Source organism: Juglans microcarpa x Juglans regia, chromosome 1D (assembly GCF_004785595.1).
Source record: "Juglans microcarpa x Juglans regia isolate MS1-56 chromosome 1D, Jm3101_v1.0, whole genome shotgun sequence".
In the NCBI taxonomy this organism is placed as follows: domain Eukaryota; kingdom Viridiplantae; phylum Streptophyta; class Magnoliopsida; order Fagales; family Juglandaceae; genus Juglans; species Juglans microcarpa x Juglans regia.
In genome coordinates, this window is record NC_054594.1 from 11,601,148 (window position 1) to 11,626,079 (window position 24,932).

Consider the following 24,932-nt stretch of genomic DNA (forward strand, 5'->3'; position numbering starts at 1 on the left):
TTTTTCTTTTTTAAGGTAAGTAGATACCATGCTAAGATGCAAAAGAAGATCCATGCTGAAATTAGATACCTGTAGCTCAAACCCATACAAATACTTCAGATCCTAGAATGAAACAAAAAGAAAAGCAATTATTTCTTTCTTTGTCAGCTACAATGATCAATAAATAGTAAGTGGCAACTAAAGGAGAAGAAAGCAATGGATATTGGTAAGTGAACCACTGCTTTTCAGAGAATTATGTACATTTTAGTCAGAGTAATAAAGAAGCAGATAGATTTGAACAGCAGAGGAGGTAATTTTGTTATGTTTCTTCACACATATGCACGCAATAACCACGTAGAAGGAAAATAGATACAAAATTTGGGAACTCCCGATGTTGCTGCTTAGCTTGGTGACAGAACATGAAGAGCAATGACATGCAGAAAATACTCCACAAAAGCCCTGATTCCAGCAAGGAAACCTGATAGGTTATCTTTTTTCATCACAGTCAATTCAATATTACAATCCTTTAGCTTTGTCTTTTTTGCGTAATTTACAACAACTGCTACAGTGACTTCATTTCTTGCTTTTAGCAATGCAAAAAATTCCTGATGGAAGAAACTACACAAAAGTCAGCTGCATTCCAGGCTCTCATGGGTAGTATTTTAAAACATGAATTGTAAGAGACATACATTGCTGACCATGTAAAGATATGTTGACAATAGGCAACCAGATTGAGCAACATGGAATGTCATGCCAACCTTCCCTGGCTCGCCATTGCGGTGGAATTCAAAACTTATCGATTTCATTCCGCAACGACGGTTCCATGAGCACAGGTGTATCTGTCGCTTAAAACTCACCAGGTCCCATGTTGCTACTGTTTGAGCTCTACCAGCTTTACAATGCCATCTCCACCGCATGTAAGAAAACCATGTGAAAAAACTTGTATGTCTGTTACAGCAGCCTGTTCCATATGAATGAATTTTTCTTTAGTACAGGTATACAACTAAAGAAATTTCTTTTGAGAACAAAGCCAGATTCTATGTTATGTTAGCAAATTTGTGTGATAAAAGATTACCCGAACAATGCCACCAAAGCCTCGAGAGCTTGGTTGCAGAAAGGTATGTCTTTCATGCAATTTTGACCAGTGATAAACTAAATTCGCCCTTTTGGCATCCCAAAGTTTAACATCTCCATCTTTGCTTCCCGTCAAGAACAAACTAGTATTTGGGATGGTACATATTTTGGTGATACTCCCTTCAGACCATTTGATTTAAATAAAATTAGATCAAATAATCATGCATAATAGATGACATTTAAAAGAACAAAGCTTTACCTGAGTGAGCCTTTGTTACATTTAAAACAACAAAGCTGTACCTGAGTGAGCCTTTGGTATATACCAAAGCATCCCATTTCGATTCTGGTCCCCAACATTTTTAGTAATCCCTCTCTGCATCTCAGAACTTGAAGATGAGCTGATGCTTTCACCATTATCAGCCTGCCTGTTCCGCTTACTCTTACCAGTAGCAATGTACCGGAAGTCATGGAGTCCAACATCCCCACCTTTGCCGCCAGTCACAATAAGAGGAGAAATGGAACCACTTCCTATATCATTATCAAACACAGCAAGAGAGCGGGCTCCACCTTCACAACAAAGGGAATGAATAAACAACTTGACTGCTAAAAATGCATATTGTTAACTAATTTAATGACAGCTGAATAGCAATCTACAAACCAAAAAGTATGGCCAGAGCACCTAAAGAAGATTGAAGGGTAATGGGTTTGTGAATGTTCCAGATATGATGCATTTAGAAGTTTTTTTTTTTTTTAATGAACTTCCACAAATGATGCTGCCAAGAATCTAGACCAAAACAATAGCAATCTAAGAATCGAAAACCTAAACCTTACTTTATATGGAGGATAGAAACAATTCATTTGAGGGAGTGAGGTAATTACCAGATTCATGATCAATTTCTGATTAGGTAACTTTAATTTATATCTTACATTGTTAATAGTTGTCATCATAATTCACATCACCTTCGGGCAACTTTCACAAGTCAATATTTTTTGGAATACTTATGTCACCACCAGAAAAACTTGTGGGAATATGGTATAATAATGTAACTAGTTTTTATTTATTTTCTATTTCAAATGTACCTATACATTCCACTACAAATCAATAGAATTGGGCAGATAAAGATGGTAACATGCAACCAGTTTCACCATGTGCAGTTTCAAACTTAGAGGAAAACCTTCATGACATATAATGGAAGCTCGAGAGGTTGAAGGTGGAGCCAATGTATCCCATATAACCACATTAACACCATTGGAGCTATTTCCAGCTGCAGCAATGACTGATCCGCCAGAAACATAAGTAACATCCCTACAAAAGTACTTAAGATTTAGTATCAATTAAAAGCACAAAGATACACACCCACACACACTTTTTTTTTTATCAGTAAATAAGTATTTATTGATAATAGGCGAAGCCAAGTACACGGGACATATACAAGAGCCACACCTAGGCATGATTGTCTAAAGATACAAGAAAATCATGTACGTTCATGCCATTAAAATCTATTACAATCGACCAATGGAATAAAGTGTGCAGAAAAAAAGTTTTAAGCTCATCCATTGTTTGTTCACGGTCCTCAAAGCTCCGAGCATTCCTCTCCATCCATATGCACCACCATAGACAGGTCAGTATCATCTTTCACATAGCTGCAATTTGAGAATTACCCCTGATTCCTTGCCAACTAGCCAAAAATTCAACAACCCTCTTGGCATTACCCAAAGAAAAATTCTAAACGCAAGCCCCACACTCCTGCACACCACTTAAAAATATGTGATTGTATCATTTTACCCTCATATTTTATGAAATATGTTTCATGAAATATGAGGATAGAAGACTAAAATCACATGTTTTTAAGTAGTGTGCAGGGTGTGAGGCTTCTGTGTAGCACGACTCTTACCCAAATGAGTCCCACTCTCGCGAATATATCGTTTCATAAACTCATGGCTACATCACAATGTGATAATAGAGAATCCAGAGAATCACCACTTTTTTTACACATGTAGCACCAATCCAATACAATGAAGCGGCGTTTCCTTAGACTATCTAAGGTGAGAATCTTCCCTAACGAAGTTGTCCATACAAAAATAGAAGCTTTTAGGGGGACCTTAGTCTTCCATATATTCTTCCATGGGAATGTTCTTGTAGAGTGTGTCATAAGATTTATAGTACCACACACACACACACACACACACACATATCATTTCAACTATAGATTTTGTTACCCGACACTAGACCAAATCAAACAAATACCACTATTGTGAGGATTAATTCTAACACTTAGAAATCCTGAATAAGCAAGAAGAAACAACACCCTGAACTTTTAGCCAAGTAATTTATATAATTGTTCCCGGTTTTCACTCACAAAAAATGAAATAGAAAAAGAAAGCCAACGTAAAATGAGACAAATGGGGAGAAAATGGCCACTGTACAGGGAACAGACTTCCATGCAACATAGAGGATATTACTTCACTAAAATCTGGAGAAGTGATAAAAATGAAATACGTTTTTTTTATTGGAACCAGGTGTCCGAGACTTTGAGAACAAAGTCTTGACTAATCCCGGGGGTGCACAGACCCTCAACAAGGAGTTTCCCGCAAGTGCACCTCGGGTAATTCAAGAAAAAAGTTTCCCCCAGCCCGATGACCCTTAGAAATTATTTGCACCCAAGAGGATTCGAACCTTAGACCTGAAGGGAGCATACCACCAAGACCAAGGCCTTTATCACTTGAAATACATGAAAAAAGAAGAAAGAAAGCCAATGTATAATGAGTCAAATGTGGAGAAAACGGCCATGCTACAGGGAACAAACTTGCATGATAATATGGAGGAAATTACTTCACTCAAATCTGGAGAAGTGATGCTAGTATGCTTGACCAAGTCAAAATAACGTTCTAATTAATTCCCCAATCTTCCATCGACTTCCCAAGCATGGCTAAGATGAAAAGAAGGGTGAGTGGAACTGCCCTGTAAAACCAACAGGAATAGAATACATACGATGCATGTTTATTGAAGCAGAGAGATGATTCTGTTGGACAAATGTTACTCCTTCCTCCAACCTCCAGCTGCCATGTGCATACAGTTCCATCCAAGGCTGCAGTAGCAAATCTGTGTCCAAAGTAGTCAAACTGCAAAGCTGATATTGATGCAAGAGCATAAGGCGGAGGGACATTTGCAGCAGGCAGCACTCCATAAGTTGCGGTAGCTTTGTCTTTACCAAACTGCACTTATTAACCCATATCATCCTTATGCTTATGCACTAAAAGTCACAATGAACAATAAACAATTCACAACCCTCACTTAAGCATTATTTAAACTTTTAATGTCCATGCATTTCAACATTTCAACATATTATTTAAACATTTAATGTCCATGCATTGTATTTCTTTTCCTTTACTCTTTTATAGCTCTCTCCTGGAGCTTTTGGTGGTGATTTCTGAGAATCTAGAATCAGAAGAAAAAAAAGGAGTAGAATAGACTGGTCACTGGTGCAACATAACAGGTAACCTTCAACATGCAAAAGTTATTTTCCCTAAACTCATTTTGTTTGTCTGTCTGGTGAGAGACAAATCAATAATACAAGAAGCTCAAATACTAATGCACCTCGAGATGATGGTGGTACTTTACTATGTGAATTTGAAACATGGTTGAAACCATGCCTAAGCTGCAATCAACCAAACCCTTCCCGTTATGGCCAACAGCGCAATCAAGGAAATGATTATTTCATAAAGAATAGGCAACATTTTGGATTGTATTTTATCAAAAAAACACTTGAAAATACATTTCTTTCTGATGAGTAGAAAACCTTATAAGAATTCCCATTTGCTCCACAAAATCTACAAGAATATTGCAAGAACAATACCCAAAGAAAGACTAATGCATTACCAATGAACTATTGCATGTGTTACCATATGATATGAAAGTTCTTACCTCCCACAAGTAAATGTGTGTATTGCTAGAACCCACCAAGAAGAATGGCCTAGAGGGGTGACCTGAGAAAGCCCTTGTGCTTATATTTTCAACAGTAGGCGGTGCATCAACAAACTCCTCAAAGTCTTGTTGAATCTCCCAACCTAAGCCAGAGGCTCCCATACCGGCATAACCCGGTATCCCAAATGCTCCACCACCAGTCAAGTCCCTGCCGGGCCTAACCAGAGAGCCCACACCAACAGTTGCTCCACCCAACCCAAGGTGTGCACCTCTTTTGCTCCCCAGACCAACACCAGGAGAGACACGTGTCGGAACTGGGGTCGATTCAGAACCAGCCCACCCATTCTGTGGCCAATCAGCGATTGACCAGATATAGTCTGACTGATCACTGAAAGTCGAACTATCTTCCCAATTAAAGAACAGTATGCCCTGAATTGATACAATTTGACATTAGTACATGTTTTGCATGTCATTCCAGGTTGGGCATAAGATATAGATAAAAAGGCTAAAATATAATCAAGCCGGACAAATTAACGACAAACAACTAATGTCCTACTCTTCAAAGCTTTATTGCAGCATAAAGCAAGCTGGCAAACACTCCCCCCTAGACTCTTTAGATGGAAGTTGTTATTTTTATAAGTACATTGAATAAAAACAATTACTAATGTATAAAACAATCCCACCAGAAACGGGAGAAATTTTACAATTTTGTTCTCCCATGTAATTTTTGCATCCCCATCATGCACAGTCAATGATAATTAAGAAACACGCAGCATTGAGCTGAGTATTATTGCTAAATTAAAATAACAGCATCAAGATTCAATGATGCTACTTCGATGGCAGCTAGTAAGCAAAATGTTTTTTTTTTTGGGGGGGGGGGGGGGGGGGATAAATGAAAAGGAACAAAAATTTTTGTGACTCGCATCCAGGTTATGTGTAACACCACAATAGAAGGCCCAAACCACATGACGTATACTCTAAAAGGAATAGTCAATAATACAATTGGAACCTTATAAAGAGCAAGAACTTCTCTTTTCCAAGCAATATGGGATCCCATACACCACCTACCCTTATACTTATCATATGGGGGTATCACAATCTCCCTCCTTAAATTCCCAACGTCTTAGTCGGACCTGTCCGTTGTAGGTGGCACGGCTCAAGTCCCACATTTCTGGTTGGAATAGGCTCTGATACCATTTGTAATGTCCCAATGGAAGACTTAAATCACATGACCTATATTCCAAAATGACTAATCAATGATACAACTGGAGCTCCATTGGAACCTTATAAAGAGTAAGAACTTCTCCTTTCTAAGCAATGTGAGATCCCATATAGTATGTATGTACTGTCAATGAAAATTGGATCAATGCTCTCAGGTAATAATGGCCACTAAATAAGTGAAAGACAAGATGAACAATTCATGTATGATTAATAGGAAATACATAGGGTTAGTCACTCATGCACCATGCTACATGAAATTCCATGATTTTGTTACTTCTGCATATGTTACGAAACACTAAAGTTTTTGCTAAAGCTAAATTAAGTTACATTATGATATGCTATTAATGAGTCTTCAATTCATTTGTTTCTTTTTATGTTTTAATGTCTCAAATGTTGATCACGTGGACACAGAGCTGGAAGGCCAGAAGTAGATTAGTTTTGGAGACTTAGACTGGAATAAGTGTTATTTCCACAAGGATTTAGTTTATGATTAAAATATTTGAATAAGTGATCACCACATAGAACTAGTTATGCCTTTTCATTATGTTTCAGCTTTATGCTATGAAAGACTATTATGTTAAGTTAGTAGATGATTCAATAAATGAGGTATTTTCATAACTTCGAATCTCTTTACACGGCATTATGTTATGAATGTACGTAACTCTCCAGACCTATGGGAAGTGGTGTTACAAATGGTATTAGAGCCTATCCCAACCAGAAATGTGGGACTTAAGCTGTGCCACCTTCGACGGATTGGCCCGATGAGGGCGTCAGGAATTTAAAGGAGGTAGATTGTGATACTCCATACGATAAGGATAATGGTAGGTGGTGTATGAGATCCCACATTGCTTAGAAATGAGAAGTTTTTGCTCTTTATAAGGTTCAAATGGAGCTCCAGTTATATCATTGACTAATCCTTTTGGAGTATAGGCCATGTGGTTTAGGCCTTCCATTGGGGTGTTACATTATAACACATGGAAAAGAAAGAAATAGTTAATATATTCAAGATAATGGGTTGGGGTAGTTACAATTGCTTTGCTGCGGGGGAGGAGCGTTTTGTCCCAATCGGGCTTGGTGTATACTGGTCATTAGGGGTACTCAATTATGAGCTTGGTGTTCTCTCTTGTATACACCCAGTGTACTTGGTTACGCCTATTGATATTAATAAATTTTGATTTATTAATATCAAAATTTATTCTTGAACAAAAATCCATTTATTGATTTATTTCATCTAGTTCATGACCAGAACGGCCCCCAAGGGGGGGGGGGGGGGGGTACACCACGATTTTGAATAACAGGAAACATCTTGTTTTTTCTTCAACAATTTATGATCTTTAATGGACCTCTCAGTAGGATTCAATCACAGATGAAGTTCTAACCATCTGTCAAAGAAAAAAGATAGCATTGATCTTGTAGGATTCCCAAGAAATTCTTCAATATCTTCCGGACGCAGATGATTATTCATGTTTTGTAAATAGCCGGGGCATTGAGGAATATTCAAAAAAGCATTTGGGGAATCGGTTTGATTCAATCTCTGTTCATTCCGTTTGAAGAAAGGATCTAAAATAATATTTACCGTATATGACTGAAAAGACTAGTTTGAACCCACAGCCAAGCCATCCACGAATTGTTCCTTTTGCAAAGAGTTGCATTTGGCAAGGATGTAGATTATAAGAGGTTGCAGATTCTGAGAATTTATCTACTTTCTACATTTGAAAAGTTCAAACAAATCATGCAAATTCAAATGCAACATTTCCCTTGAGAAGCATATTTTCAACTTCATTTTTGGTAGAACAATGGTCAATTGGCAGTTCCATGATCCAAAACAAATCTGGACTGCTTCCTACCTTTAGTCTACCCACAACAAAAGGAGTTTTCACCAAAGTCCCACTAAATTGAAAACTTCAAAACAGAAGCTAGGGTTTGCAGGCAGAGTCTAACCTTCCGATTGCTTGCAAGCGCAGCTTGCCTTTGATCAATAGAGTTGACACACAATGCCTGCTCAAGAATAAGGTTAAGTCACTGCACAATGGAATTGAGGATCTACCAAGATGATTTTCATAACCTACATGACATCTACAGATGAGTCGATACCAATATATTTTACTACAGCAAGCAGTACCATGAATAAAAGACAATAAATTAATAAATAAAAATATGCAGAAGTTAAGAAAGAAATATTACCTCCAAAAGCTCCCCACTTCTCTTATACACTTCTTTAGGGTTTTTGAAACTTATAACCTCCTTTGTAAGAGTTGCATCTTTTTGCCAGGAACTTGGAAAAGCAGGGCCACCATGAATCAGACCCCCAGCAGGTGATTCCGATTCATTACTGGCAGAACTATTCCGAAGCATGCCATCATATGTATTAGATCCCTCTCTTTCATGTACTTCCAGACCAATATATTTATCACTCCATGCTTTAGAGAGTTTCTGATCAAAACTATGTGGCAAATTTACTTTTCCATGTTCAAAGCCTTGATATATTATTTTAGAATCGGCACAGATATCCCATAGTAGTTCAGAAATTGATGATTCATCTTTGCTTTTCATGATCTCAATACTTACAGTACCCTCACAGAGGTCTCTGGGTTGAAGTTGACTAGATTCTTTTAACCATAGAAGAGTCATTACCTGCAGTCCATTCTTTACTTTCTGTTGTATAAATGATGCAAGTTGTTTAACATGATAAGAAGAAAGATGTGTAAGTGTGGTCTTCAATAACTCTGCCAAGCTCAACGAGACCAACCTGATCTCTTCTGTTATACTGTTGCCATCATATTCCAAATTTGTGTAATAAGATGCACGGGAAGAAAGTTTTCTGATGGAAACACCAGGCAAACATTTATCGTCAAGTTTCTCGAATTTCTGTTTCACGAAGCTGAACATGTGTTGCCACAAACAAGTGCCGATAATTTGCCATCTTTCTTCTTCTGGCATTGAATGCATCATATCCCTAGCAAGTTTATTTTGCACACAATTTGAAGCTTGAAAGCCTTCTCCTCGGTCATCCATTGATAGATTATGAGCTACTAACTCTTCAATCTGGGGAAGGAGTTTCTTCATATTTTTAACATCAACTTCATATGGAGCATGCCCGTTGGTTAACGTGATCAAGAGAGGTTGCACCATCAGAAGGAGAACTTTTGAGTTTTTTTGAAGCCAAGCAGATGCAAAATGTACATAAAATTCAAATAAATCAAGAATGATAAGGGGTTCCATCATGAGATCTTTAGTGATGGGGCTGGAAATAAATCGCAAAGCAGCTCTTAAACTCCACAATGATGGCATAAGGCCTTGAAAGAAGTACCCCCATGTATCTAACCACTTGGATTTATTGTTAGCAGACATGTCATTGTCAATATTACGCAACTTGGTTTGAGGGCAGGTTATACTGCAGGCAGTAATAAACCGTGAAAATAAAAGGGAAATTTCATTAGTAGCCTTCAACAGTGGCATACGCAGAAGAGGATATAGTATGAAACTGTCAACATTATAGCGCTTATCTTGTGACTGATCTTGAGAAGCAGAACCATCCAATATATCGTATCCCATAAATAAGAGCCCATGATTACATAGTGAGAATAACATCTGTTGAAAGGGATCAAACAAAAATAAATCAGCTGATAGAAAGCATCTGCTAACGTATTAACAAGATGTTAACACATCATATTTTACAAACTACATACCATGCTGACTACATGGGCAGGAGCCAAGGAAAACCTCTGGTCAAACTGTGAGAGCCCTTTATAGAACTTATGTCGGAAGTTTTCAAGTAATTCCTCATATTCATGAATCTCATACTCCTTTGAGCATGCACTAGCTCCAACAGATTCTACAATGTTGCCTGGCCAACTTGGATGCTCTATCAGCAATTTTGAGAAGTATGGAAGTGCCAAATCTAATTTATCATGGGACTCCAGTTGAAAAGCTGCATCACCTGAAAGCCAGTTAGAGGAATCTTGTGGAGAAGGCTTTAGAATCCCGTTTAGAATTTCAAAACTTCTGACATCATCTGACCACCTCCCATCATCTCTACTCCCAATGACACTCATGGAAGATGAAAGACACTCCAAAGCCTCAAGCTACAATGAATTTGAGAAGCAAGTCACTATTTTGTATCAGAAACATGATGACACGACACAAAGACAGGGCCTGAAGTAGGTGACCATAAAAACATTAGAAGTCATAAGAATTTCAAAGTTTCGAGATCGGGGTTTGGTAAATAATAAATATGTCAACCTTATTGCAGCATTCAGCAGGTGTTTAAAGCTCTAAATGGACATCTTAGCTCTGAAAGCCATCCAAGGTAAATTAGGGTTATTTGGAGGATTCATTTTTAAGAATAGGGAGCTATTCTTACAAAGTTCATCATATAAAGGTATGCATGAGAATAAAATGCTTGATAAACGATTTGATTTCAAAGAACTGCACCTTTCTCTCCCCCAAATAGATCAGTCTGTATGGTATTTGTTGGGTTCTATGGGCCTGATTCTGACAATGATAGAAGGATGTTCTGGGATGAGTTCGCTGGTCTAGTTACTAGGTTCCCCAGCGAAAAGTTTGCAACTAGTTTCCAGCCCTAAATGGAGGAGTTCTACTTTATAATTGAGCACAATCTTATTGATCTTCTCATGGATGGGGGGACCAACCCTAATTGTAGAAGACATGATCTACTATTCGAAGAATCTTAGTTGGTCTAGAATAGACACATTTCTTATCTCACCAGAGTAGGAAGCGTTATTTCTTGATGTATCCTAGCGAAAAATCTCATGATTGCTTTGATAGTTTTCCTATTTTGTTGGACTGCGATCACAGGCTGAGGTAGTGAATATTTCAATTTTGAAAATATGTGGCTACTCTCAAAAGGATTTGTGGAAAGGGTGGAGGGGGTAGAATTCTTGTTGCTTTCAAGGCTCGAGTTGTGTTTTGAGTGTAAACTGAAGGCACTGAAAGCCAATCTAAGAACATTGAACAAGGAAACTTTTGGAGATGTGGGGAGATAAGCAAATGTTCCTCTTGAAGGAGCCAAGCGTCTATTGAAGAAGAGAGGGCCTAGCTGTCGAGGAGAAGGCAAAGAAAAATACAACCATTAGAGAATTGGAAAAGACTAGTCTCGTGGAGGAAGTGAGTTGGAGAAAAAATCAAAGCGATGATCTTGATTGGTGCTGCATGTGTACAAGGGATGGAGAAACAGTGGACCACTAGCTACTACATTGTGAGGCTGCTAGTCCTACTGCCTTTAGCCTTTTCGGGTTGAGTTGGGTCATGCCTCAAAAGGTGGCTGATCTTCTTTGTTGGAATGGTCAGCTTGACAGCCTACCAATGGAAATTTGTGGAAAATGACTCCAATTTGACAATCTGAGGAAACGGGTCTTATCATTATGGATTAGTGTTACTAATGTAAGAAAAAGGGGGAAACTGTGGATCATCTATTGTTACATTGAGGCGGCCAGGTTTTTATGGGATGATATCTTCAACCGAACTGGTGTGGCATGGGTTATGCCTAGAAGGGTAATGGATATTTTTAAGGTTGGAAAGGCCTTAGGGGCAATGTTCACATCGCTGCTATGTGGAAGAATAGAAATGCTAGGTGCTTCAAAGAACGGCAGCATTCCTTGGAAGAGTTGAAGAGATTCTTTTGGACACTCTCTTTTCTTGGGATTCTGTCATTGTGTGTAATGGGGATAGTTTTCATAATTTGTTGTATCCCTCACTAGTGGTTGATAGGTGTATATTTCCTGTGTACTAGGACTATGCCTTTTTCTATCAATAAAGTTTTACTTATCAAGAAAAATTTGCCTATTATGGTGTATTTGGAGGAAGAGGAATGATCACAGCTTCGAGAATTGTCCGAAGAACGAGGAAGACGGAATTCTTCATTACATATGTCTATCATTTGGATAGCAGTCTACTTAAGTCCTTCCAGCTTGTGTTTTTCAGACAATTGTGACCTTTTTACTCTTTCTAATTAGGTGTTTCCATTGTACACTCTTTGCGGTAAAGCATTTTGCATTTTAAAAAAGTCATCTTAGAAAAAAATTGACAAATAAAGGTGTATGCATTACTCTCGACCATTATGAATTGTTTCATTAAAGTGTAACAGCTTAAGCATATCAAGCGATTTGTTTGTGATAGCATAAAAATGATAATCACTACACATGAATGGTAATAATAAGGACAACAGAAATGAGTGTGCAACAATAGACAAGCAATTTGGTATCCTAACCTTTCATCAACAGACATAGGTTGAAAATCATGCAGAAAAAGTGAAGAACTTGTGAATAGATTTAAACTATAAAGTTATAACAATTACAATGTATCTGAACATAATTTATTTATTTATTTTTATGACGAGGAATCCTGGCGACTGTGCAAAACGCTACATGTCTTTAACCTGGTTAAATAATCGGCTTTTCCACATATGGATGTGGTCCGTAGAAATTGTTTGCACCCAAGGGTTCGAACCTTTGATTTAGTGGGAGCATACTACCAAGATTAGGCACTTACCACTTTAGCCAACCCCTAGGGGTAGTATCAAAATGTAATTCATATACTAAACCATTACCAAGATGCTATATACTCATCCAGCATAAACCCCTATTACAATACCATGAACTGAAAAATGAACTTACAGGAAGCCCACATCTTTTTAAGGCAGTAGCTGTCATCAAAGTTGACCACCTACTAAGAACTGCAGTATTTTGCTCCCCCACTGCATTCCTCAAGCTATTTTTGGAGGCTAGCATTTGGCAATAAAGACCAATATTTGGTTCCAAGAAAGCAACATGCTTGGACGAAAACGCAGACTTTTCAGCTATGGTATTGATCTGGAAACCAAGCATGTGAAAAAATGATTGCAAGTAATTCCCCATTTCCCACTGCAAATCAAGAAGTCCTTGTAAATTATGCTATCATCAAAGGCAGGGAGAATTCGTACATATGGCTATTCATAAGAATATCCTTTTGAAACAAAATAAGAAAGTATTTCTATCCTTCAAACCTCCAGATGGCTTGCTAGCCAGTAGTCGCCTTTCTCAATGGTTGATGGAAGCAAAAACTTTGTTATTAGATGATGCTGTAATGGTCCACCACGCTCCTCAACAAGCTGAGAAATTACTATTGCAAGCTGTTCATCCCCAAGGTTCTTTGAACAAACATTGAGAGCTGAATAAGTATCACCCCCAAGCAGAAAGAAAGCAATGGCCAGCTCTAGCTGATGTCTCCCCATTAAAACATAAGCATTCTTCAAAGCAGCTGCCTTGTTTTTTTCCTCCTGTAGCAGTAATTAATGCAAATGCATATTCATGAATTAACCAGTTTTATAGTTCATCTAAATTGTCCCCAAATAACACAAACAAGAAATATGAGAAAGAAGCGAGGTTTAATTGACTTCTTCTGAGAAAGACATTGGAGAAAGAGCCTCAGTAATTGTTTTATCTAAGCTTCCAACAGAAATAAATCAACAATTTAACCTGATATAACTCAAGAGAATACCTGAAAATTCCGTGCAAGAAAAGCCACCAAAGGCTTGTCCTTTTCGTCCTTGCTGATTTTAAAAAGACCAGCCAACACTTTAAGTCTATTCAATGCTATATATAACAGAGCACAATCCTTGGGATCTTTGTTTTTAAGATATTGTGATCTTGCCAGTTTCTCCATCTACAGTAAAAAAACCTTCATTAAAATTGTTTAAAGAGTAAAGATACTGACTAGAACTCATCTCACTACCTTGTCAACAAGGATATAGGTGCTTTTAATATGGTTCATAAAGAACCGTGTCCAAAAGAGAGGCGAGGAGGTAACTGCTATTTATCATAAACAAAAACATACCACATACTGCATGCAAAATAGTAAGAGACAATTAAGAATTGTGTTGTAAACACCTATGATCATAGCTGATGTGAAATCAACTTGTATCCCTTGAATCGATGGCTTGGTCACCAAGATATATAGACTCCCAAAACCGAAAAGACAGAATCAGAAATCATCAGCTATTTTAACAAGCATGATTATTGTGAATTCAAACATTGTATAGCTGCTGCATCCAACCTTGGTACTGACTAATAAAACGAGCTGTTTGACATAGCTCAGAGAGCCCCAAACTAACCAACAATTGGACATAAGAATCCTTGGACGTTAAATATCCATCCATACAACTCACTTTAACTTTAATTCAATCAGCAAAGAGGTGTTCACATTAGTTTCCAAGAATAGATGATAGAATGGCTCTACCTCTATCTCCAAAAGAGTTGGATGTTTTTATGCCAGCAACACAAGCTCGAGCTCATTGAACTGTTGATGTTGGAGCGGTAGAATAAAACAACAAGGATTTTGAAAAAACAATTGGCAATTAGAAATTTTATCCAACGATGATGTTACCTACTACCTTCAGGGTCTGATTTATCAGACATTATTTAGAAAAAAATGCTCAGGTGAAAAGGACAATATTTTTCTGTCACCATCTAAAAATGGAAACATTTTCCTTGTATGATGGAACAAAAATAATGGTAATATTTATTACCCGTGCACGCAATTGTGTTGTATTAGTAAACCAATATCCAACTCCAATAGCCCGCATTTCTTGCCAAGTTGGTCCATTAGGTAGAAAAGAACCAAATAAAATTTCTTGGGAATCAGAGTGGTATGCCCATACAATCAACCTAGAGTCAACAATCAACTCTTTCATAGATGCCGATCTACCAATCATCCGGAAAAAAAGTAATTGCTGAAACCTCAACGCCACCCAAAACCTGGAAGGGGATATAAAAGAATTTAACATTAAGAGAAAAGGAAAATCAAGATTCCATTAAGAAAAGAAAATTTTGGTCACTCCTCCCTATGTTTTGTACCGATTGAGATTCGTCCTTGGTGCTATTTTTTATGAGGAATAATCCATCATGCCATGACAAATTTTGAATTAAGTCCCTCTGTTAGAAATTCCATCCACTCAACTTTACAGAAAAACATGTGGCAGTCTGAAGCAATGCCATGTGGTAATATTATTTTCGTAATTAAAAATTAAATAAAAATAAAATTTAAATAATTTGTTTTAAAAAATAAACAATGGAAGAAAATAAAAGAAAAACAATGGCGCAAGGGGCACCAGGTGGTGGCTGAGCTCAGGCCAACATGTGGCTGACTCCAGCCACCCACCGGTGGCCCATGGAGGCAAAGATCTAGTCACTACATGGGTGCTCAAAACAAGCCATGTGGTGGCCAGAGCACCTAGTGGCCTTTGCGCCAGTTTTTTTTTTTTTTTAAATAAATTATTAAGATTTTTTTTTTTTTTATATAAATTTAATTAAGAAAATAGTATCTTCTACGTGGTAGTGTTTCAGACTGCCATGTGTTTTCCATTAAGTGGAGTATACGGAATTTCCAACTGATGGGCTTGATTCAAAATTTGACATAACACGAGGTGCTATTCCTAAAAAGGGGAAAAAAAAACAGGAGGCGAATCTCAATTGGGGAAAAGAACAAGGGCTTACAAACCAAGTTTGCTTGAAAAAAATATGAAAACAAAGCTAGTGTCACTTTAGATAGGGAAAACAGAGTCAGCTATTAACAATGCATAAATTTAGAGCAAACAAATATAATTTAATACTGCACTACTAGATATATTAACTCAATAGAGGCATCAAATTACAAAAAAATAGAAATTTAATACTATTATCTTCGAATAAATATAAAATACAAATATCTCTTGTTATTATCTGTGAAGAACTTCTATTTTTTGAAATTCCATTTTTTTCAAAATGACTCGAATTTAATGGACTTGAGCCTTGTAAAGTCTAGTAAAGTGAACAAGCAGTATTGAACCACCATCCATGTTTGACTGGCATGTTACAGTTTTTGAGGGCTCAAAATTCATGTTACAGCAACAACTACATATTACAAAATTTCACGTTTAAAGTAATATTCACTACATGTTTTCCTTCTTTTTTATATACTTTCTTTTTGTTGACATTTCTGACAAATTCGATCATTTCTTCCAATTCTCCATGACCAATATCGATATCACAGGTCGCCCTTAACCCTATCTAGAGAACTTTACTTAGTATGCCCATAGTTTCTATGCACACAAATTTGTAAGCGCATCCTCTGCCCATAGTTTCTATGCACACAAATTTGTAAGCGCATCCTCTGTAACAATCAATGGTTATTTAGTAAATGATTCTTGACATTCTATCGAAAATTGTCATTAAAAAAAAACAGAGACCAGTAAAAATAAAAAAATCTTTTGGCAAGCAAATCTTGCGAAACGGATATCAGAAAACATCATGTAAACACCATGGAAAAACACATAATTCATCAGATACAGATTCAGATTCAGATGTACCTTCGCCCAGGTTCATCAAGACTTTCATAGGCAGAAGTCTGTGCAGTACTAAGTTCACCGAGAAGATCAGTAATTGCAACAATTTGAGTCTTCTCTGTGTCAGGTATAGCTGCTAGCTGATGCAAGTTCTCAAGAGTCTCAACAAAACCACTAAGTTCAGATTTTTTGGAAGAGGAAGGGGAGATATTATTGGAAGCAAAAGATTCAGAATCAGAAGCAAATTGGAACATGCTGCTCTGAAACTGAGATGATGTTGTGGTCAAATCTCCACCCCATTGAAATCCTTTATCAGTCGAATTTCTGAAAAGACTTCCTTCAAAATAATCAGACAAAAGGATCTCTGGGATTATGCAGCAGGTCTTTGTGGAGGTATTTTTCATCTTAGTAGCATAATAAGAAGTAAGACATTCAACAAGATGCCTCACAGCCATATATGCACGTTTCCAATTCCCTAAACACATTATAAAGACCATTTTAATTAACACATCCAAAGAAAAGCTTTCCAACTGGAGAATTCTGAACTAGAGAAGCAATATTGCCCTAGAAATTCCAAAACTAAATTGACAAGGGACGCCAAAGAAGAAAGGGCAGAAAAAGGGACAAAACATGCATGTGAATGCACAACAAAACAATATAAATTACCAAGATGAAGTTCCTATGAAGCATGCCAATCATAATGCACCAGTTCCTAACAACATAACTGCTTGGCAAGGTAAACTAGTTACATCATTCAGTTGAAAAAGGATAAGACCACAGATAATTTTTTTTTTTTTTTTTTGATAAGTGTAATTATATTAATACGAATGAAATAGAAGACCACAGATAATTATAAGGAATAAAAGAATGGAAAAGTAGAGAGTCAGTCAAAATAAGTTCTATTAGGACAGAGCATTAATATGAAGGACATTCACAAACCCGCATCTGTAGCATACTTTATTAAGTTCTATAAGGAGAACATAATTTAGTCTCATTTTAGTTTTCCTCTTCTTCAAAATATATATTGGTTTACATACCACCAATGAAAGAAATTTCAAATTAAGGGTTTCCATCATATCCAAGCAAAGAACATCCAAGGAAGGTTTGAAACACAGGCAGAAACTTTCTTTTGCTTGAAACTGAGTAAGTTGTGGGTTCACAATGAAAGATAACTTGAGCTTAGAATATATCAGTCACTGGGTTCTCCTATACCAAATGGTCATACGAGACCTACTAAGGGTAATCAAGATATTTAAAACGGAGGCAAAACAGTTAGAATATTTCTACCCAATGACATGCATAATTACCCAAATCAGACAACAGCATAATTATGGTCCGTGGTATAAAATTTTAAAAGTTGACCCTTGGAGTGAGCTCTGCATAGCAAATTGATCCTCCATCTACATATTGTTAGGTTCATGATGTAAAACACTAGCCTGGCAACTATTATCCATGTCCTGATTGATATGGTTTGAAAATGTGGTAAAACTGCATAGTCATAACTAAAAAATAAAAAAGTCAAATATCACAAAAACAAGAAAAAATTAAACTTATGAACATGAACATCAAATTTTAAGAAAAAACTCAAGCATGAACAAAAACCAAAGGAACTTAAATTGAAATAAGCATATCTGAAAACTGAACTAAAGTTAGAACTTAAATACTAAACGAAAAAACCAAAAGCTTAGAAAAAACTTAAATTAAATATCTAAACTTAAAGTAACTAGTATAATAAATTCAACTAAAACTAGAAAAGAAGAATCAATTTTCTAATAAAAAGACTTTAAAAAATAATAAAAAAACCAAAACTTAAAAAACCTATAAGCAAGAACTTCTCTTTTAAGACTGTGGCTTGCAACGACCCCATGGGTGGAGGGGATTTCCTGGCCCCCTTAGGGTGGCTGTGTGCACCCTGGGGGGAAGACAACCAAGAAGATGGTTGCAAGCACAAACTCTCTTTCTTTCTTTGTTTTTTTCACTTTTTAAAATTTATTTTCTATTTTTAATTGGTCTTATGAGTTATGATTATGTGACATTTTTTTTAAAGCGCTCACTATATAGCTATGACACGTGTCAAAATCTAATTAAATGTAACATGGAAAATTGGTGTCAACATTGTCCCTGACAAATCTAATGGTAAATGGATGGATGGATCAATTTAATGTGGGACTAACCTTTGTGATAAAGTTTTTGAACTTCTTTTACCACAGGGACCAAGTTTGTAATCAGGACAAACCCCAGGACCTTTACAATAATTATCCCTCTTTTTAGCCGTGACTCATATTTGTAAATCTGAATCTTAACAATGCAATGGCACTAAAATCAGAGGTTCAAACAAGTAGTTACTAATTCATAATACCTGAAAATATATTCATAAGTAGAGTTTCAGGGTGATAACTAGGTAAGGATCCGCTAAACCTCTCCACTACTTCTGGCAGGCTCCATAAACCAATCTTTGAACCTGAATCACGTTTCAATCGATCCCTTGCTATGAACAAACTGCTGGCAGGGAAATCATTCTTATGCATCTCTACAGATGACCGAGACTCACATGATTGTTTGAAATTACCAATGTCACAATCAGTGAAAACTGCAGAAAGAATGTCCTCATTTGCTTGACCATCACAATGAGGGAAACTTTCCACAATATAATTCAGATGGCACTTGGCCTTATGTTCTTTAGGAACATGGAACAGCCATTGACAAGATACACGGAAGTAATTATCATGAATAACCACAGGTGCCGCTTTGGGTCCCCAGTGAAAGTCATGAATGGGAGGAAGAGTGTGAGTGAATGCAATGCAAACCCAAATGTCCATTTTCGAAGATTTTTCAGAGCTCAACAAATTGTGACTTCCACACCGCCTTGTTGCATATACTCGCAACTCATTCTGCATGCATACTCCAAGTAATAACTGACCATTTCCTAAAGCTAACCAATTTAAAGCAATGGTGCCTTTGTCAAGGAATAATGTATCTTCTAACATAAAAGTCCCTGCACATGTAAGGTGTACAGAGTGCCATATATGAAGGGTGCTGACAGTATTCAGATGATATTCCACACAGACGGTTGCAATCTTCTGACCACAATCAGTCAAGCATATGGAACTAATGGGCCCTTGATGTGCAACAAACATACCAACAAGCTCCCATGGCACGTGAGGGGATGAGGGCTTACCAGTGTTACTTCTCCACAGTTTCAAACTTCCATCAGAGCAGCCAGTGGCCATGATATATGCAGGATAACTGCCATACATATCATTGGTTGAATCCAGCTTTTGTTGTTTATAAGTCAGACTACCTGGACAGACCACAGCAAAACTTGTAACCTGATCGTGGTAGTGAGGATCTGGTAAATGCGATGAGCAAGGATTTACGCCAAGATGGTATCTTTTACCAGAAAAAGCACCTTCAAACATCCACATGCTGCCTCCTGTGCCATCTTTAGTGTCAAAATTAGATTCACAGTAGCTTGCGGATAGATCAGAACAATGAAAGGTCATTTCCCATGATAGAGCCCGAAACCCTTTCATCCATATCCCCAAAAGCATAAATTTATTGTACTTGAAGGTCTTATCACAAGTAGAGGACAATGGAATTGAAAAGATATTTGTGGGACCATCCTCATATGGACCATGGCCAGTGAAAGGTATAGTGAATAAGTAGTGACATTCTATATGTTCTTCTTTGTTGTGGTGGATTGTAACTATAAAGCAATCAATTCCTCCAATGTGTCCCATAAGAAGAAACAGGTCGTCATTCAATACTGAAGGTGCCCACCTCAAGCATGTATATTTGGGACATGAATCTTGAGTCACAAGTTTTCCATAGAGCTTCCATGTTGGAAGCAATGACGGACAACCCAGAATGCTGTTGGAAATGGTGGTAAGTGACCAAAAAAGAAGCAATCCGTTAGAATCTAGAGAAGCAGCCAGTTCAACTTCACAGCTATCAGGATGTGCTGCAACTTGTAAGATCTTTCCGGCATGACCACCTAAGTTCAGAATTCCACTGGCAGAACATGATAAATAGCTATCCGTCCTGGATTTACTAGGAGAAGTATCCTCTATATTATTAGATGCCTCGGTATGTAACAGTGACCAAACTAAAGAATCACTAGGTAATAAATGAATCAAAGAACACATAATTGGTGGACCGGACAAGCGGTTCCTCAACATAACAAATTTATTAAGAAGTAGTCTGTTTTTAGAATTTGAAAAACTGGTCCCACGACATTCTCCCTCTTCAAGGCCCTGCAATTCTTGTCTCCTCCATAATGTAAATCGGGGAAACCGCATTGGGGAGATGTCATCAAGGCAGTGGATAGCCCAAAAATAAACCAGCTTTTCTGGACCAAACCCAACTAACCACTCACACCTGCCTGCCTTGTCATGCTCCAATCCCTCAGCGGACAATATTTGGTCCACTCCATCACCAGTTTTTGAAAGGCCCCAAATTTCTGTGGTCCACAACACATATACATCCATGCCCAGAGTTCCATTCAGGGCCTGGTTAATCTCAATTACAGCAACTACACAAAAAGATCGCCTGGTGGTTTTGCGATCGATGGTGTCCTTTCCAGTTTTTCTGACCCTTCCATTATCCATCTCACACCATAACCTTGCTGTTCCATCTAAACAGCATGTTAGCAGCAGTTGTCTCCGTGAATGTTTTCCATCTCTATTCAATTGTCTTCCTGTCAATGGCCTCCACTGGATCGTTGACACAGATAGAGGATGATGTAGCTCAGCTTTTGTGTAATCAGATTTTCCAGTACTCCAACATACGAACACACAGTTGCTAAATGCATCAACCATTGATCCTTCAATCTGAGGGTCACTAAGATAAGCTGCCGTAGCGAAAGGTCCCTCAAGTGCCCACGTTGCAGAAACCAGAGTTTGGGGGCACTCTGCTTTAAGCTTCCAAGCTATTTCCCAGGACTTGCTGTTGTTTCTCCATAAAACCACCTCAATTCCACCAGCTATTATCCCGTCCCCAGAGCCCGTCCATTCGACTGCCTCCACCTTTGTACATTGTACAAGCACTGCATTCTGGCTCCAACAAAAAGAACCTGAATATATGAGTAACAAATTCGTAATTTAAGATACCAATGTCAGAAAGAAAAAAGAAAAAAGTAAAATAGAATAGAGAAAGTAAAATACAGTCAATCTCTCGGAAATCCGTGTGCCATCTTACTCAGAATTTATCAGATACACGTACTTTAGAAACTGAAAATCATAATTAATTCGAGATGTTGGGTCATTTTTAGTACAAAATGAACACGCTAACTGTAATCAAATAACGTTAACTAACTCAAGACTTCACGTTTCAATTCCTTTCCCTTGCTCAATTATCTCGGAAACCAAACATTAAAAAAAAAAAACTTGAACGTACCTGCGGAACTCGCCGAGTCATGCTGGAAGAGGCAGACACAGTTCTCCACTGCAGCGGCTAGCTCTCCCATCGATGGCGACACCGGGGACCAAGACACAGCGGTGACGGCGGAGGAGAGCTCGAAGACCTGGCGAAAGATTGGGCCAATGAGGACTTCGTCGGGAGAGAGAGGGGAGGGGAAGTGGGAGATGACTAGGAGAGAGGAGGCGGCGTAGGCGATCCATGAGTAGCAGGAGAAGTCCGGGAGGAAATCGATGGTGGATCCGGGTGGAGAGGAGCGGGTCGGAGCTGGAGGGATAGGATCGGATGGGAGGAGGGGAAGGGGGAGGTGGGGGATGGGATCAACGGTGGCCATTGGCTCTGGCATTTGGTTCCGGGTATGATCGAAAGAGGAAGAAAATGATCCAAATGCAAATTTTACGTTAGTTACGACTATAGTCACTGTAGTGACGACTACTCATCAGGGATGTTTGAGTTTGGATCGTCGGAATTTTCTTTCCCCGATAGTAATTTACAAGCTCATGCCACGATCTCTCCGATGATAGTCTTGATTTCAGATCACGTATAAATAACAGTAAAAGAATAAAAAAATAATTAATAGTATTAAAAAAATAGAATAGTTTGTGAATAGTTGAGAGTCTTATATATTCTCACTAATCAAATATAGTGTAAGGTCTCGTTTATTTTTATAATTTTTCTCAATTTATATCATCTAATCATTATAAATTTCTTAAATTTTTACACAAAATAAAATAAACATCAAATTTTTTAATTTCCAAATCAAAAGTAATATTAAAAATATATATTTTAATAATATTTTATTTAACTTTTAACTTTAATATCGACTCATCTGTGAAAACAAACGAGATCTAAGTCTATCTTTGGATATTGAAATGATCTCAGTTGATATATGAATAATAGTATTTTATTAGTCCTATTGAAATGTTTTTAATGTAAATAGGTTGAGATATGTATTTAAATATATAAAGTAGATTGATATGAGTTTAATTTTTTATTAAAAGTTAAAAAAGTAATAGATCCCATCAATTATTGATTTGAGATGAGTTGCAATCATTTTAACAACCAAAGTTTAGCCTTAGGACTCGTTTGAGAACACAGATATTCTCAGGTATTCTCAATATTTCATTTCCAAATATCACTCAAATACAAAACATTTTTCGATTTTAAATTTTTAACTTTTTCATCTACTCATTATCTAATCTTTTTTAAAATTTCAAACAAAACAAAAAAAATAATACGAATTTTTAAAATTTTTAAAATAAAAATTATATTAAAAAATTATATTAAAACAACTTTTTAACTTTATAATATTTGTATTCAAATTTTTCTTTCTCATTTCTCAAAATTCAATAAAACTACTTAATTTAAACTATTTTATTACTATTCACAGATCATTTTATAACTATTCACTAAGCTTTTAATATATATTCTTAGTATCCAAACAAATACTTACTCTTTTCTAAAAAATTGTACAAATTTACACAATCTAAACTTATCTAAATTATTTTCTATATATTTATTACCTCAAAAAATGTTATTGAGTAAAATAAATGTTTTTAACTTATTTTACCCATGTCTATCGAGGAGGAAATACATTGCCCGATAGCTTGGCATATTACGGGATACTAATAGCTTTTCTTCTGCCTCTCACTCTTTACTTTTACCTCAGCTTCCCAATGAATCAATTGGTATCTATATTATTGACCACATAAATGGACAGTAAATTTCTTTTATATTTTAACATCTCATCTCATCTAATTATTATAATTTTCTTAACTTTCTATACAAAATAAAATAAACAATTCAATTTCTTCAAATTCTAAAATAAAAATAATATTAAAAAATATATTCTAACAATACTTTATTTAACTTTTTAACTTTAATCTTAACTCATCTCATCTCATTTACGAAAACAAACAGGTCAGTTATTTCTTTCTTATATGTTAAGAGTTAAGGTTTTTTTTCTTTTTTTTTTTTGACAATATTGTATTTTCAAGGTTTATCTTGCAACTAGCTGGCCTAAGTTCTATTGAATCATCTCTATTCAATTTATTTTTGTCATCATGACGTGTCAATTGAAGATTTTAGTAACATTGTTGTGGGGTGGATATTAATGCCTAATTTAGGTATATTTTTAGAGCACTTCATTACTATTTATTATTTTATTATTATTTTTTATCTATTTTTTATTAATAATCAATATTCTATTATTATTATTTTTTTTTTTATTATTCACAAAATACTTGAAAATACCTTACTATCTAAATGCAACTGTTCTTTTGGCTGTTAGATTCTCGGGTTGCCTGTTTGCACTAAAACCATGTTCACTTTTACGTTCAATAATCAATGTTTGCTTATACGTACGTACATAGAAAATGTTATTACTTCACACAAGTGGTCCCATGAAATGAGGTAGCAATTGAGTATTTATTAATTTTACGCGAAGTAATGCATATGCCATGAACCAGCTTGTTTCATGTAACATATTTTTTTAGTTGTCTTAATTTTTCTTTTTCTTTTTATATTGTTGTGACTTTTTTATATCATTTCATGTAATATGTTTTATATACTGAGATTTAATTCAGTTTACTACTGCCATGTTGAAGGTATTATTATACTATGATAATTCTTTCTTTGGGCCAGGCATGTTGTCCATGGGAGGAATAATTTAGTATTGTAGACACTATAAAAGATTGGGTTTTTTGAGACAAAAGTTTTTGTCTTAAAAAACTCAATTTTCGTCCCAAAATATTTTTAGAGATGAAAAAATTTCATTTCTATTTTGTCTCGAAAAGCCTGTTTCAAAAGGATTTTAGAGATATCTCAAAAATTTATTTTTAGGGACGAAATTAGGCTAAATCAGTCGAAACTATTCAAACGGGTTTTTTTTTAGACGAACCAATTTCATCTCAAAAAATCGTTCGAATGGAATCCTTTCAATTCGAACCGACACGTTCCGTTAAAATAATAAGAAATCTTGATTCGAGCTAATAATCATAT

General features: G+C 36.5%; 1 protein-coding gene across 4 annotated transcripts; it reads right to left on the reverse strand.

Moving 5' to 3' along the window:
- Positions 1 to 268: 268 nt before the first annotated feature.
- On the reverse strand, positions 269 to 22,434 carry LOC121246432. Of its 4 annotated transcripts, XM_041144611.1 has the most exons (18): positions 21,912 to 22,434; positions 18,877 to 21,588; positions 16,542 to 16,992; positions 14,724 to 14,952; positions 13,697 to 13,861; positions 13,203 to 13,475; positions 12,835 to 13,080; positions 9,889 to 10,284; positions 8,834 to 9,790; positions 8,384 to 8,545; positions 8,141 to 8,197; positions 4,979 to 5,407; positions 4,046 to 4,269; positions 2,229 to 2,359; positions 1,354 to 1,620; positions 1,055 to 1,233; positions 669 to 940; positions 269 to 584 (listed from the first exon to the last, which is right to left on the reverse strand). In XM_041144611.1, the coding sequence occupies exons 1-17, from the start codon at positions 22,276 to 22,278 to the stop codon at positions 851 to 853; spliced, it is 7,335 nt and encodes a 2,444-aa protein (XP_041000545.1). In that variant the 5' UTR covers positions 22,279 to 22,434; the 3' UTR covers positions 269 to 584; positions 669 to 850. The 4 variants fall into 4 exon arrangements, with proteins under 4 accessions (XP_041000545.1, XP_041000536.1, XP_041000530.1 ...); XM_041144602.1 differs by having other exon boundaries at positions 678 to 940; positions 8,384 to 9,790; XM_041144596.1 differs by having other exon boundaries at positions 8,384 to 9,790.
- Positions 22,435 to 24,932: the final 2,498 nt, after the last annotated feature.

Bases quoted from the DNA above. Each gene is read 5' to 3' on its own strand.
- LOC121246432 (XM_041144602.1), bottom strand. From the start codon at position 22,278: ATGCCAGAGCCAATGGCCACCGTTGATCCCATCCCCCACCTCCCCCTT. The intron at 14,953-16,541 runs GTACATCTGAAT...ATCCCCTTCCAG, and splicing joins CTTGATGAACCTGGGCGAAG to GTTTTGGGTGGCGTTGAGGT. The intron at 9,791-9,888 runs GTATGTAGTTTG...CCCTTTCAACAG, and splicing joins CTGCCCATGTAGTCAGCATG to ATGTTATTCTCACTATGTAA.